Here is a 13,760-nt window from a genome sequence, read left to right on the forward strand (position 1 = left end):
GAGAACATGTTCTCTTTAAAAAAGATGTAATGGACAGCCTACCTCTGTGGGCAAATGAGTGTAAATCGGGCGAAAGGGAGCGATATCTAAATCTGAACCGAATTGGCTGATATTTTCCAAGTTTTAATATATGTGCATTTATACTAATGATGGGATGATAAATAAACTGGCGACGTATTGCACATTTTAATCCAGAAGTTGTTGATATGGAAAAATATCAAGTTGCTATCAATTTTAAATAATTGCATTTTGCAAGTTTTCTGGAAGCTTTCCCTTGTCGATAAACCACCATTATTTGTACATCGGTCAGATTCTTAAGCCATAATTCAAATATTTTATTTGAGTTCAGTGTCTTCCTTAAAGTTTTCATTTCAGTTTTTATTTTCATTATTACACTCAAAGAAGTGAACACTCTATTTCACTAAAGCCAATTTGACTTTATTTTAGTCCATTCTTGCAATTTTGAACTCCAATTTTTCCCTTCAAACTACAAAATTTTCTTTAACAAGTGGAAAAATTTAATTATTTCTAATAAATTTTCTTGAATTTGTCGCAAAACATTTATTTATTTTTGTGATACCAGCGTGATGTCAGCGCTTGTTATATTGTTTATGTTAGTTAACATTTTCTAAAAATAATCAAAGTTTTCTAAAATTAAACAAATTTTTCTAAAATTAAACAAAATTTTTCTTCCTGATGGGTTAACTCTTTTTTGAGTGTATAAACCGTTTGGAGTAACTTAAGTTAATTGTCAAGATTTTTCATATTTGTATTTTTATTTCCCCCAAACTTCGAACTTCGTTGCCCAAATTAGTATTGGAAACCGCATGTTTTTTCGTTTCATTTAAGATTGAAATTGAAAATGTATTGAAGGTGAGCCATCAGTGATAGGAGTATAACGTTTTGGTGATGTGCCTGGTGATGTACAATAAAGTGGCTGCTTATTATTACAGACACAAGCTGATAAAGCGATCTTATGTTTTATTACTCATTTCACCTTTTTCGATGACAAGCTGTCGAGCATCTTCATTCAGCTACATTCCTCAAAAGAAGGAAATAGGATCCACTTGTTTTTATCATCTGAAAGATGTATGTTATAGTTAACATAATTTATATTATACATGGATGGAAAGCTTACCGCCATTAATGTAGGCAAAGTCATGGTAGTGAACCATGATATTTGAAAATAGAAACTTCGACCGGAACGCATTATCATCATTCGCAATAACTGCTTGAATTCCTCGGATTCGTTGTACCAATCACAGCTAAAGAAAGCGTATGGAATCTTTTCACACTGAAATCAAACAATGGGAATTAATAAGTGGGAAATGCACACAAAAAAAATTTCTGATTCAATCACGAAATTAATTGATCCAATTATTTTATACCCACCACCATAGGATGGGGGGTATATTAACTTTGTCATTCCGTTTGTAACACATCGAAATATTGCTCTAAGACCCCATAAAGTATATATATTCTGGGTCGTGGTGGAATTCTGAGTCGATCTGAGCATGTCCGTCCGTCCGTCCGTCCGTCCGTCCGTCTGTTGAAATCACGCTAACTTCCGAACGAAACAAGCTATCGACTTGACACTTGGCACAAGTAGTTGTTATTGATGTAGGTCAGATGGTATTGCAAATGGGCCATATCGGTCCACTTTTACGTATAGCCCCCATATAAACGGACCCCAAAATTTGGCTTGCGAGGCCTATAAGAGAAGCAAATTTCATCCGATCCGGCTGAAATTTGGTACATGGTGTTAGTATATGGTCTCTAACAACCATGCAAAAATTGGTCCACATCGGTCCATAATTATATATAGCCCCCATATAAACCGATCCCCCGATTTGGCTTGCGAGGCCCCTAAGAGAAGCAAATTTCATCCGATCCGGCTGAAATTTGGTACATGGTGTTAGTATATGGTCTCTAACAACCATGCAAAAATTGGTCCACATCGGTCCATAATTATATATAGCCCCCATATAAACCGATCCCCCGATTTTGCTTGCGAGGCCCCTAAGAGAAGCAAATTTCATCCGATCCGGCTGAAATTTGGTACATGGTGTCAGTATATGGTCTCTAAGAACCATGCAAAAATTGGTCCACATCGGTCCATAATTATATATAGCCCCATATAAACCGATCCCCCGATTTTGCTTGCGAAGCCCCTAAGAGAAGCAAATTTCATCCGATCCCGCTGAAATTTGGTACATGGTGTCAGTATATGGTCTCTAAGAACCATGCAAAAATTGGTCAACATCGGTCCATAATTATATATAGCCCCCATATAAACCGATCCACCGATTTGGCTTGCGAGGCCTCTAAGAGAAGCAAATTTCATCCGATCCGGCTGAAATTTGGTACATGGTGTTGGTATATGGTCTCGAACAACCATGCAAAAATTGGTCCACATCGGTCCATAATTATATATAGCCCCCATATAAACCGATCCCCGGATTTGGCTTGCGAGGCCTCTAAGAGAAGCAAATTTCATCCGATCCGGCTGAAATTAGGTACGTGATGTTAGTATATGGTCTCTAACAATCATGCAAAAATTGGTCCACATCGGTTCATAATTATATATAGCCCCCATATAAACCGATCACCAGATTTGACCTCCGGAACCTATTGGAAGACCAAAATTCATCTGATTCAGTTGAAATTTGGTACGTGGTGTTAATATATGACCTCAAACTCCCATGCAAAAATTGGTCGATATCGGTCCATAATTATATATAGGCCCCATATAAACCGATCCCCAGATATTACCTCCAGAGCCCCTTGGAAGAGCAAAATTCTTCCCATTCGGTTGAAATTTGGTACGTGATGTTAGTATATGGTATCCAACAACCATGCAGGAATAAGAAGTTTTAAGATACCACAACCCAAGTAATTCGATTGTGGATGACAGTCTTTCGTAGAAGTTTCTACGCAATCCATGGTGGTGGGTACATAAGATTCGGCCTGGCCGAACTTGCGGCCGTATATACTTGTTTTTAATTGAAATGTCTTCAATCACAGAAATGATAGTATCAATTAAAAAATTAATTGAAGGTCAATTAAAAAATTAATTGATTCAATTAAAAAATTAATTGATACTATTAATTTTCGTGATTGATTTTTGTTTCAGTTAAAAAATTTTTTGAATCAATTAAATTTTTAATTGAATATTTTTTAAAACTCAATTAAAGTTTTAACTGGAAAAAATTTCGTGGAATTTTTTTCTGTGTGACCTGTCGGGTGAACTATAGTATATGATACCTTAAGGTCGGTACTATCCCAGCAAATAATACTTCAGCAGTAATAGTTTAGTTGCACTTTTTGGTATACAATAAAGTAGGCCGTGCATCCACACTGCATGAATCGGTGGCAATAACGTAAACGAGTAATCAAATTAGTTTATGATAATTCGTTTACGTTATTGCAACCAATTCATGCAGTATAGATGCATGAAAGGTAGTTCTGTTTTCCTTCACGCCAACAATGCTATACTCAAGATTTTATATCACTTCTGATCAATATTTCTATTAAAATGAGCAATTATATAAGCACTATGTAGAAGCTGCACTAAATCGGGACATCGCCCACAAAAATCAGCGCTGATTCGGTTGTGCTTCATTTCTTGCTGGGATATTTGGTTTTTTTTTTCACCAAACCATTAAATTAGTAGTGAAAGAATAAACGTAAAGACAATTACATTTTTATATAACTTTGTTAAAATTATGATGAAAGTTCCAAAGCATTAATTGCCTAATATTTTTTTTTATTATTAATTGATACAAACTGTAAGTGTAAAGAAAAGCAGGTTTTCGGTACGGAAGCTGAATATATATAAACTTAAAATTGAAAATTGCTTTAAAATCCGTAGTTTTAAAATCCTGAACAGCACAGAAAAAAATATCACCAAAATATTTCCAATTAAAAAGTTAATTGAAGTTGAAAATGTTTTCAATTAATAAATTAATTGATACAATTAAACTTTTAATCAAGGTAGCAACATTAAGTTAATTAAGTAAATGATTGAAAATTTTAAAATTATTAATTAAAAAAATAATTGATACAATTAACTTTTTAATCAAATTCGAAAGACTAACGGCCATTTTCATGTAGCTCAGTTAGGCTTTAACTGCCAGTTAACAGAAAGAAAAATGGAAATATCTTTTCTCCGGTTAACTTTAACTGAAAATTTTTCAGCAGCTAAGTTTCTAACTGGCATATGACAGATATGTAGATATCACGGTTTAAAAGTTCGTTAGCTAACGTAGCACTAATGGAGCTTCATGAAAATGGAGGTAAGTCAGTTAAAAAAAGTGATGAGCATTTTGTATACCCTCCACCATAGGATGGGGGTATATTAACTTCGTCATTCCGTTTGTAACACATCGAAATATTGCTCTAAGACCCCATAAAGTATATATATATTCTGGGTCGTGGTGAAATTCTGAGTCGATCTGAGCATGTCCAACCGTCCGTCCGTCTGTTGAAATCACGCTAACTTCCGAACGAAACAAGCTATCGACTTGAAACTTGGCACAAGTAGTTGTTATTGATGTAGGTGACGGTATTGCAAATGGGCTATATCGGTCCACTTTTACGTATGGCCCCGATATAAACGGACCCCCAAATTTGGCTTGCGATCGCTCTAAGAGAAGCAAATTCCATCCGATCCGGCTGAAATTTGGTACATGGTGTTAATATATGGTCTCTAACAACAATGCAAAAACTGGTCCACATCGGTCCACTTTTACGTATAGCCCCCATATAAACCGGTCCCCAGATTTGGCTTGCGGAGCCTCTAAGAGAAGCAAATTCCATCCGATCCGGCTGAAATTTGGTACATGGTATTGGTATATGTTCTCTAATGACCATGCAAAAATTGGTCCACATCGGTCCATAATTATATATAGCCCCCATATAAACCGATCCCCCGATTTGGCTTGCAGAGCCTCTAAGAAACGAAAATTTCATCCAATCCGGCTGAAATTTGGTACATGGTGTTGGTATATGTTATCTAATGACCATGCAAAAATTGGTCCATAATTATATATAGCCCCCATATAAATCGATTCCCTGATTTGTCCTCCGGAGCCTCTTGGAGGAGCAAAATTCATCCGATCCGGTTGAAATTTGGAACATGGTGTTAGAATGTGGTCTCTAACAAACACGCAAGAATTGGTCCATATCGGTCCATAATTATATATAGCCCCCATATAAACCGTTCCCCAGATTTGATCTCCGGAGTCTCTTGGAGGAGCAAAATTCATCCGATCCGGTTGAAATTTGCAACGTGGTGTTAGTATAAGGCGGCTAATATCCATGCCAAAATTGGTCCATATCGGTCTATAGTTATATATAGCCGATCCCCAATCACACAAAAATTGGTCCATATCGGTTCATATTCATGGTTGCCACTCGAGCCAAAAATAATCTACCAAAATTTTATTTTTATGGAAAACATTGTCAAAATGTTATTTCTATAGAAAATTTTGCCAAAATTTTATTTCTATAGATAATTTTGTAAAAATTTTATTTCTATAGAAAATTTTGTCAAAATTTTATTTCTATAGAAAATTTTTTCCAAATTTTATTTCTATAGAAATTTTTTCCAAATTTTACTTCTATAGAAAATGTTGTCAAAATTTTATTTTGTCAAAATTTTATTTCTATGGAAACTTTAAACTTAATTATATACGTATTTAATCGGCCTTTTTTAGTTTAATATATACTACGTATGGACTACCTTGTAATTTAGGAAGTTTTAAGATACCTTGCCATCGGCAAGTGTTGCCGCAACCCAAGTAATTCGATTGTTTTCAGTAGAAGTTTCTACGCAATCCATGGTGGAGGGTACATAAGCTTCGGCCTGGCCGAACTTACGGCCGTATATACTTGTTTTATTTTATAATTCAAAATGTATTTCAAACAATCATTTGTTATTCCAAATAAAAACTCTAAGCCAGTTCAGAAAGTAATTGAAAATATTGACCTTTTTTAATTAAAAAATTAATTGAGTTTTGCAATCAACATCAATTAAATTTTTAATTGAATCAATTAAAAAATTAATTGAAATTTGCTAATGAAATCAATTATTTTTTTAATCAAGAATTTTTTTCTATGCCCAATTAAAACTGTGATTGATACTATTATTTTCGTGATTGAATCAGAACATTTTTTTTTGTGTGTGGTTAAAGTTCCTATCCATTGCAGGCTATGAAGTTTAGCCTCATTCATATGCCCATGTTCCCAAATCCACTTCCAGGTGAATGTGAATCAATTCCACGATTTTCGTGTCCTACAATCCACTTTCACCGGAATTTTCGTGAAATCAATTCACTTGCAAAAGTCTTGGTGAAAGTTGAATTATGTCCAAGATGGGTGTATTTCCGGTTTAAAAAAAGTACTCGCGTAAAAAAATTTGAAATGTTTTATATTTAATACATGAGTTTTATTAAAACTGCGTCATTTTTAATTAAAAAAATAATAAATTGTAATAAGTCTATTGATTCCACTTATTTTGATTTCCGCCTTAGTGAATTTTTGAGTGATTTGTTCAACCCAGCTGGTTACAGAAAAGTTCAAAAAAGAACGTGGAATTAAGAACACAAAATTTTCACGTTCGTGGATTTGACGTGAATAGTGGAATTGAAGTGGATATCCGAACATGGGTGATAATGTATCATTCCATGCTAAACGAAAAGTTCCATTTCAAAATAAAACGCTCTTGGAGGAAAAAAGTAAGATGTAAAGTAAAGAAAAGGTGAAGGCCACAAGAAAATAAGAAATTATAATTTTTAATTATAATAAACAATATACATTTTCGATTATAAGATCATAACAGTACTATATCAATAAATGTGCAAAAGTACAATATTGATGATATCGCATTTAAGAACAAAAATATACTTTTGAAACTGAATATGAGGTTAACTTCAAAATTATTTATTTTATGGAGTATTATTCACCGATTTTGAAAATTAATTTAAAAAGTCAATTGTCGAGTAAAGTAATACCATAGTATTGATAGGAGTTTCGTAGGACTGTGATAATTTAATTTTAGCAGGATAATCCGTTATAAATATATGACCACTGCTCCCATCCAGAAATTCGGTGTGAATTTCATACGGCATTTGAGTAGGCATATCTGGGTATAACAAAATCAATTCTGGAATAAAATGCCACCTCTCTGGAAAGATGATTCCTAGAACTCTAAAACAGTGGTTAGTTCATTTCAAAGATATGACCACTGCTCCCGACCAAAACCCCGCTATGAAATTGGCCAAATTTGAACAGCCGTATCTGGGTGTACTAAAATCAATTTTTGAATAAAGTGATACCACTATGGATATGAACTTTCTAGGACTATACAACAGTGGTCATTAGATGAGGGCAGCATAATCCGTTCCAATGATATAGTCTCTGCTCCCAGTATAAAATTGGCCTCTTTGATCAGGCGTATCGGGGCATACCAAAATCAATTTTGGAATGTAGTGAAACCGCTATGGATAGGAGCACGCTTCAAATTTATAAAAACGAGGACGTCCGAGCGTTAGTTTTTAACAAGTATATACGGCCGTAAGTTCGGCCAGGCCGAAGCTTATGTACCCTCCATCATGGATTGCGTAGAAACTTCTTCTAAACACTGCATTCCACAATCGAATTACTTAAGTTGCGGTAACGCTTGCCGATGGCAAGGTGTCTTAAAACCTCCAAACACCATCTTCTAAATTGTATGTAAGTCCATACGAGGTATATATTAAATCAAAAAAGATCGATCCAATACGTATATAATTCAGTTTGACAAAGTAGACATAAAATTTTGACAAAATTTTCTACAGAAATAAAATTTTAACAAAATTTTCTATAGAAATAAAATTGTGACAAAATTTTCTATAGAAAGAAAAATTTGACAAAAATTTCTACGGAAATAAAATTTTAACAAAATTTTCTATAGAAATAAAATTTTGACAAAATTTTCTATAGAAATAAAATCTTGACAAAATTTCTATAGAAATAAAATCTTGGTAGATTATTTTTGGCTCAAGTGGCAACCATGATTATGAACCGAATAAAATTTGAACAAAATTTTCTATAGAAATAAAATTTTGACAAAATTTTCTATAGAAATACAATTTTGGCAATAATGAAAATTTTATTATGAACGGAATAAAATTTTAACAAAATTTTCTCTAGAAATAAAATTTTGACAAAATTTTCTATAGAAATAAAATTTTTGTAGATTATTTTTGGCTCTAGTGGCAACCATGATTATGAACCGATATGGACCACTTTTTGTGTGATTGGACAAATTTTGGTATGGTCCTTAGCGACCATATACTAACACCACGTTCCTAATTTCAACCGGATCGGATGAATTTTGCTCCTCCAAGAGGCTCCGGAGGTCAAATCGTTTTATATGGGGCCTATATATAATTATGGACCGTTATGGACAAATTCTGGCACGGTTGTTAAAGATCATATGCTAACACCATGTTCTAAATTACAACCGGATTGGATGAAATTTGCTTCTCTTGGAGACTTCGCAAGCCAAATCTGGGGATCGGTTTATATGGGGGCTATATATAATTATGAACCGATGTGGACCAATTTTTGCATGGTTGTTAGAGACCATATACCAATATCATGTGCCAAATTTCAGGCGGATCGGATGAAATTTGCTTCTCTTTGAGGCTTCGCAAGCCAAATCTGGGGATCGGTTTATATGGGGGCTATATATAATTATGGACCGATGTGGACCAATTTTTGCATGGTTGTTAGAGACCATATACCAACACCATGTACCAAATTTCAGCCGGATCGGATGAAATAAGCTTCTGTTAGAGGCTCCGCAAGCCAAATCTGAGGGTCCCTTTATATGGGGGCTATACGTAAAAGTGGACCGATATGGCCCATTTTCAATACCATCCGACCTACATCGATAACAACTACTTGTGCCAAGTTTCAAGTCGATAGCTTGTTTCGTTCGGAAGTTAGCGTGATTTCAACAGACGGACGGACGGGCATGCTTAGATCGACTCAGAATTTCACCACGACCCAGAATATATATACTTTATGGGGTCTTAGAGCAATATTTCGATGTGTTACAAACGGAATGACAAAGTTAATATACCCCCATCCTATGATGGAGGGTATAAAAAATGTCAAATTGAAGCAAATAAGGAAAAATTGGCTGCACTTTCAACATCAACTAGGAACTAGAGGTGTGCGCGTGACACGAAATTTTCGTGACACGCGTGATTCACGCGTGAATCACGTGAGTCGTGAACAAAATTTGAAGGAACTCTCGTGAATGTGCGTGAATGGGACTAAAATGAATATGTCGTGCGTAAGCGTGCGTGAGAAATAAAATCGGTTCGTGAGTGTGCGTGAATAAAATTTCTGCAAAATCACGCTCACGAAAAAAATCAATATTTAATTCATACTCGTATGTAAACTGAAATTAATTTAGCTCTCGAACTATATTATATTTTTGAATTTTGTTACCTTTGCTGATTTCCGTTTGGAAAATATCGTGAGTCCCATGAATTTGTCGTGAATCACGTGAATTGTCGTGAATCGTGCGTGAGTGTGAGTCTTAAAAAGTAGTTCGTGCGTGAGCGTGCGTGAGTACTGGTTTTCATTCCGTGAATGTGCGTGAGTGGGATTGGCTACCACACGTATCGTGCGTGAGCGTGCGTGAATAAATATTTTGGTTCGTGAACGTGCGTGACTGTGAGTGAAATTTCAGTCACGCGCACACCTCTACTAGGAACTATCCAGATCCGCTGACAAAGAATTTAATTTAAAATTTCGTTAACTAAAATAGAAAAACGTATTTGTTTCTTTAAAAATTTGAAAAAAATACAAAAAGGCAGTCAAGTTGATAAAAATTGGTTCTAACAGTAATGTTGTTCTATATTCTTTGCAGCTTTCGAAAAACTGATACAGTTATTTCTTCTTAAATAAGAAAGAATATTATGAAGCGTTACAAACGGAATTACAATATTAGTAAACCCCCTATCCTATGGTAAAGTGTATACAAATTTTGACGATATTTTTTTTTTCATACCTTTAACAGGACTTCATTACAACAACAATACAATTATTTTACTTATGAGAAAGCTGACAACTCTATTATCACTGAGTACTGCCCGATTCTATATTTAGCTTAATGACACAATTCCATATCTTACCTCAGACGTTAGACGTTGACCATTGTAGCAGTACAAAACTATTTCATATCCTGCTGCTGAGATGTACATTAACATCCGGACTAAGGTCATTATGTCCGATTCCTATAAATACAAAAACAATGTTTTTTAGCTTTCTCATACCTTTCTCGGACTTTTTACTCACCAAGCCAACACTCATTTGGAAAAGTACAATGCCCCAAACCAACAAACTGAGCATGAACTGTGAAAGGCTGACGTGTTTGTAAATTCTTCGTAGTTCATCAATATATCTGTGAAGACAAATATCGTGTGCTGAAAACAAATCTTATCCGGATCCAAAGATGTTGTCTCTATTTAAAAGATTTTGATATTGATTCCGTGCTAAATACAGGTGGAATTGCGTTAGCAATGCTCTTAATTTGCATTTAACAAAAACATATTTTCTCTTTTTATGCTTTTATGGAAGAGAACAACAGGAGGAAATAAACACATGAGATGCTACACATACTCAGTACTTCCGCTGACGAACGTGTTAATTGTAAAACCGACACAGATCACTGTGCACATCAGCGTTGCCACAACGAAATCTTTTTGGACCATATTTCCCTAAATCGGACCAAAATTCCCTCCAGCGGTCCAAATTTCCAATTTCAAAGAAAAATGTCTTATTCTTTATTATTGTACATGGTATTTTTGTTAAAAACGGAATTGAACCAGAAAGGGCTAATGTGATTTAGCAGTTAAATACAAAATCAGAATGCCGAATTCTCGACTTTTTATACCCTCCACCATAGGATGGGGGTATATTAACTTTGTCATTCCGTTTGTAACACATCGAAATATTGCTCTAAGACCCCATAAAGTATATATATTCTGGGTCGTGGTGAAATTCTGAGTCGATCTGAGCATGTCCGTCCGTCCGTCCGCCTGTTTAAATCACGCTAACTTCCGAACGAAACAAGCTATCGACTTGAAACTTGGCACAAGTAGTTGTTATTGATGTAGGTCGGATGGTATTGCCAATGGGCTATATCGCTCCACTTTTACGTATAGCCCCCATATAAACGGACCCCCACATTTGGCTTGCGATTGCTCTAAGAGAAGCAAATTTTATAGGCTTTCCTTACTTGAAATTTTTAGGCTTTCCTTACTTGAAATTTCGATCCGGCTGAAATTTGGTACATGGTTTTAGTATATGGTCTCTAACAACCATGCAAAAATTGGTCCATATCGGTCCACTTTTACGTATAGCCCCCATATAAACGGACCCCCAAATTTGGCTTTCGATCGCTCTAAGAGAACCAAATTTCATCTGATCCGGCTGAAATTTGGTACATGGTGATAGTATATGGTCTCTAACAACCATGCACAAATTGGTCCACATCGGTCCATAATTATATATAGCCCCCATATAAACCGATCCCCCGATTTGGCTTGCGGAGCCTCTAAGAGATGGAAATTTCATCCGATCCGGCTGAAATTTGGTACATGGTATTGGTATATGTTCTCTGATGACCATGCAAAAATTGGTCCACATCGGTCCATAATTATATATAGCCGATCCCCCGATTTGGATTGCGATCCCCCGATTTGGATTGCGGAGCCTCTAAGAGAAGCAAATTTCATCCGATCCGGCTGAAATTTGGTACATGGTATTGGTATATGTTCTCTAATGACCATGCAAAAATTGGTCCATATCGGTCCATAATTATATATAGCCCCCATATAAACCGTTCCCCAGATTTGATCTCCGGAGCCTCTTGGAGGAGCAAAATTCATCCGATCCGATTGAAATTTCCAACGTGGTGTTAGTAAAGGGTGATTTGTTAAGAGCTTGATAACTTTTTTTTTAAAAAAACGCATAAAATTTGCAAAATCTCATCGGTTCTTTATTTGAAACGTTAGATTGGTCCATGACATTTACTTTTTGAAGATAATTTCATTTAAATGTTGACCGCGGCTGCGTCTTAGGTGGTCCATTCGGAAAGCCCAATTTTGGGCAACTTTTTCGAGCATTTCGGCCGGAATAGCCCGAATTTCTTCGGAAATGTTGTCTTCCAAAGCTGGAATAGTTGCTGGCTTATTTCTGTAGACTTTAGACTTGACGTAGCCCCACAAAAAATAGTCTAAAGGCGTCAAATCGCATGATCTTGGTGGCCAACTTACCGGTCCATTTCTTGAGATGAATTGTTCTCCGAAGTTTTCCCTCAAAATGGCCATAGAATCGCGAGCTGTGTGGCATGTAGCGCCATCTTGTTGAAACCACATGTCAACCAAGTTCAGTTCTTCCATTTTTGGCAACAAAAAGTTTGTTAGCATCGAACGATAGCGATCGCCATTCACCGTAACGTTGCGTCCAACAGCATCTTTGAAAAAATACGGTCCAATGATTCCACCAGCGTACAAACCACACCAAACAGTGCATTTTTCGGGATGCATGGGCAGTTCTTGAACGGCTTCTGGTTGCTCTTCACTCCAAATGCGGCAATTTTGCTTATTTACGTAGCCATTCAACCAGAAATGAGCCTCATCGCTGAACAAAATTTGTCGATAAAAAAGCGGATTTTCTGCCAACTTTTCTAGGGCCCATTCACTGAAAATTCGACGTTGTGGCAGATCGTAAGTCTATTCATGATGAAATGTCAAAGCATACTGAGCATCTTTCTCTTTGACACCATGTCTGAAATCCCACGTGATCTGTCAAATACTAATGCATGAAAATCCTAACCTCAAAAGAATCACCCTTTATAAGGCGGCTAATATCCATGCCAAAATTGGTCCATATCGGTCTATAGTTATATATAGCCGATCCCCAATCACACAAAAATTGGTCCATATCGGTTCATAGCCAAAAATAATCTACCAAAAAATTCGAGCCAAAAATAATCTACCAAAATTTTATTTGTATGGAAAACATTGTCAAAATGTTATTTCTATAGAAAATTTTGTCAAAATTTTATTTCTATAGAAATTTTTTTCAAATTTTATTTCTATAGAAAATTTTGTCAAAATTTTATTTCTATAGAATATTTTGTCAAAATTTTATTTCTATAGAAAATTTTTTCCAAATTTTACTTCTATAGAAAATGTTGTCAAAATTTGATTTTGTCAAAATTTTATTTCTATAGAAACTTTAAACTTAATTATATACGTATTTAATCGGCCTTTTTTAGTTTAATATATACTACTTATGGACTACCTTGTAATTTAGGAAGTTTTAAGATACCTTGCCATCGGCAAGTGTTACCGCAACCCAAGTAATTCGATTGTGGATGACAGTCTTCAGTAGAAGTACGCAATCCATGGTGGAGGGTACATAAGCTTCGGCCTGGCCGAACTTACGGCCGTATATACTTGTTTAAATTTGGATGGATTGATTATAAAAATTTGACGTTTCAATTTTTCGACCTTTTTAAAAGTTGGAAAAGTACACCTTTACTCGATTTTGGCTAACATCAAAATTCGATTAGTCGAATTTCAATATTCCAAAACGATAATGTAGACTTAGAGGTATTTTAAGCCCGAAAAATACATGTATTTGGTTTATATTGGCCTATGTTTTGGTATAGTCCCGATGAAGACCGATCT

The 13,760-nt window shown here is 35.4% G+C and overlaps 1 protein-coding gene across 1 annotated transcript in view; it reads right to left on the reverse strand.

The window, feature by feature from the left end:
- Nucleotides 1-922: 922 nt before the first annotated feature.
- Nucleotides 923-13,760, reverse strand: part of Or63a (Odorant receptor 63a) — a 60,942-nt gene continuing 48,104 nt past the window's right edge. Inside the window, exons 7-10 of the mRNA XM_075304418.1 lie at nucleotides 10,357-10,462; nucleotides 10,194-10,295; nucleotides 1,139-1,294; nucleotides 923-1,080 (exon numbers count right to left, since the gene is read on the reverse strand). Coding sequence (XP_075160533.1) covers nucleotides 1,027-1,080; nucleotides 1,139-1,294; nucleotides 10,194-10,295; nucleotides 10,357-10,462 — 418 coding nt within the window. The 3' untranslated portion in view covers nucleotides 923-1,026. The remainder of the gene's footprint in view (nucleotides 1,081-1,138; nucleotides 1,295-10,193; nucleotides 10,296-10,356; nucleotides 10,463-13,760) is intronic.

Source organism: Haematobia irritans, chromosome 4 (genome assembly GCF_050003625.1).
Source record: "Haematobia irritans isolate KBUSLIRL chromosome 4, ASM5000362v1, whole genome shotgun sequence".
Lineage (NCBI taxonomy): Eukaryota > Metazoa > Arthropoda > Insecta > Diptera > Muscidae > Haematobia > Haematobia irritans.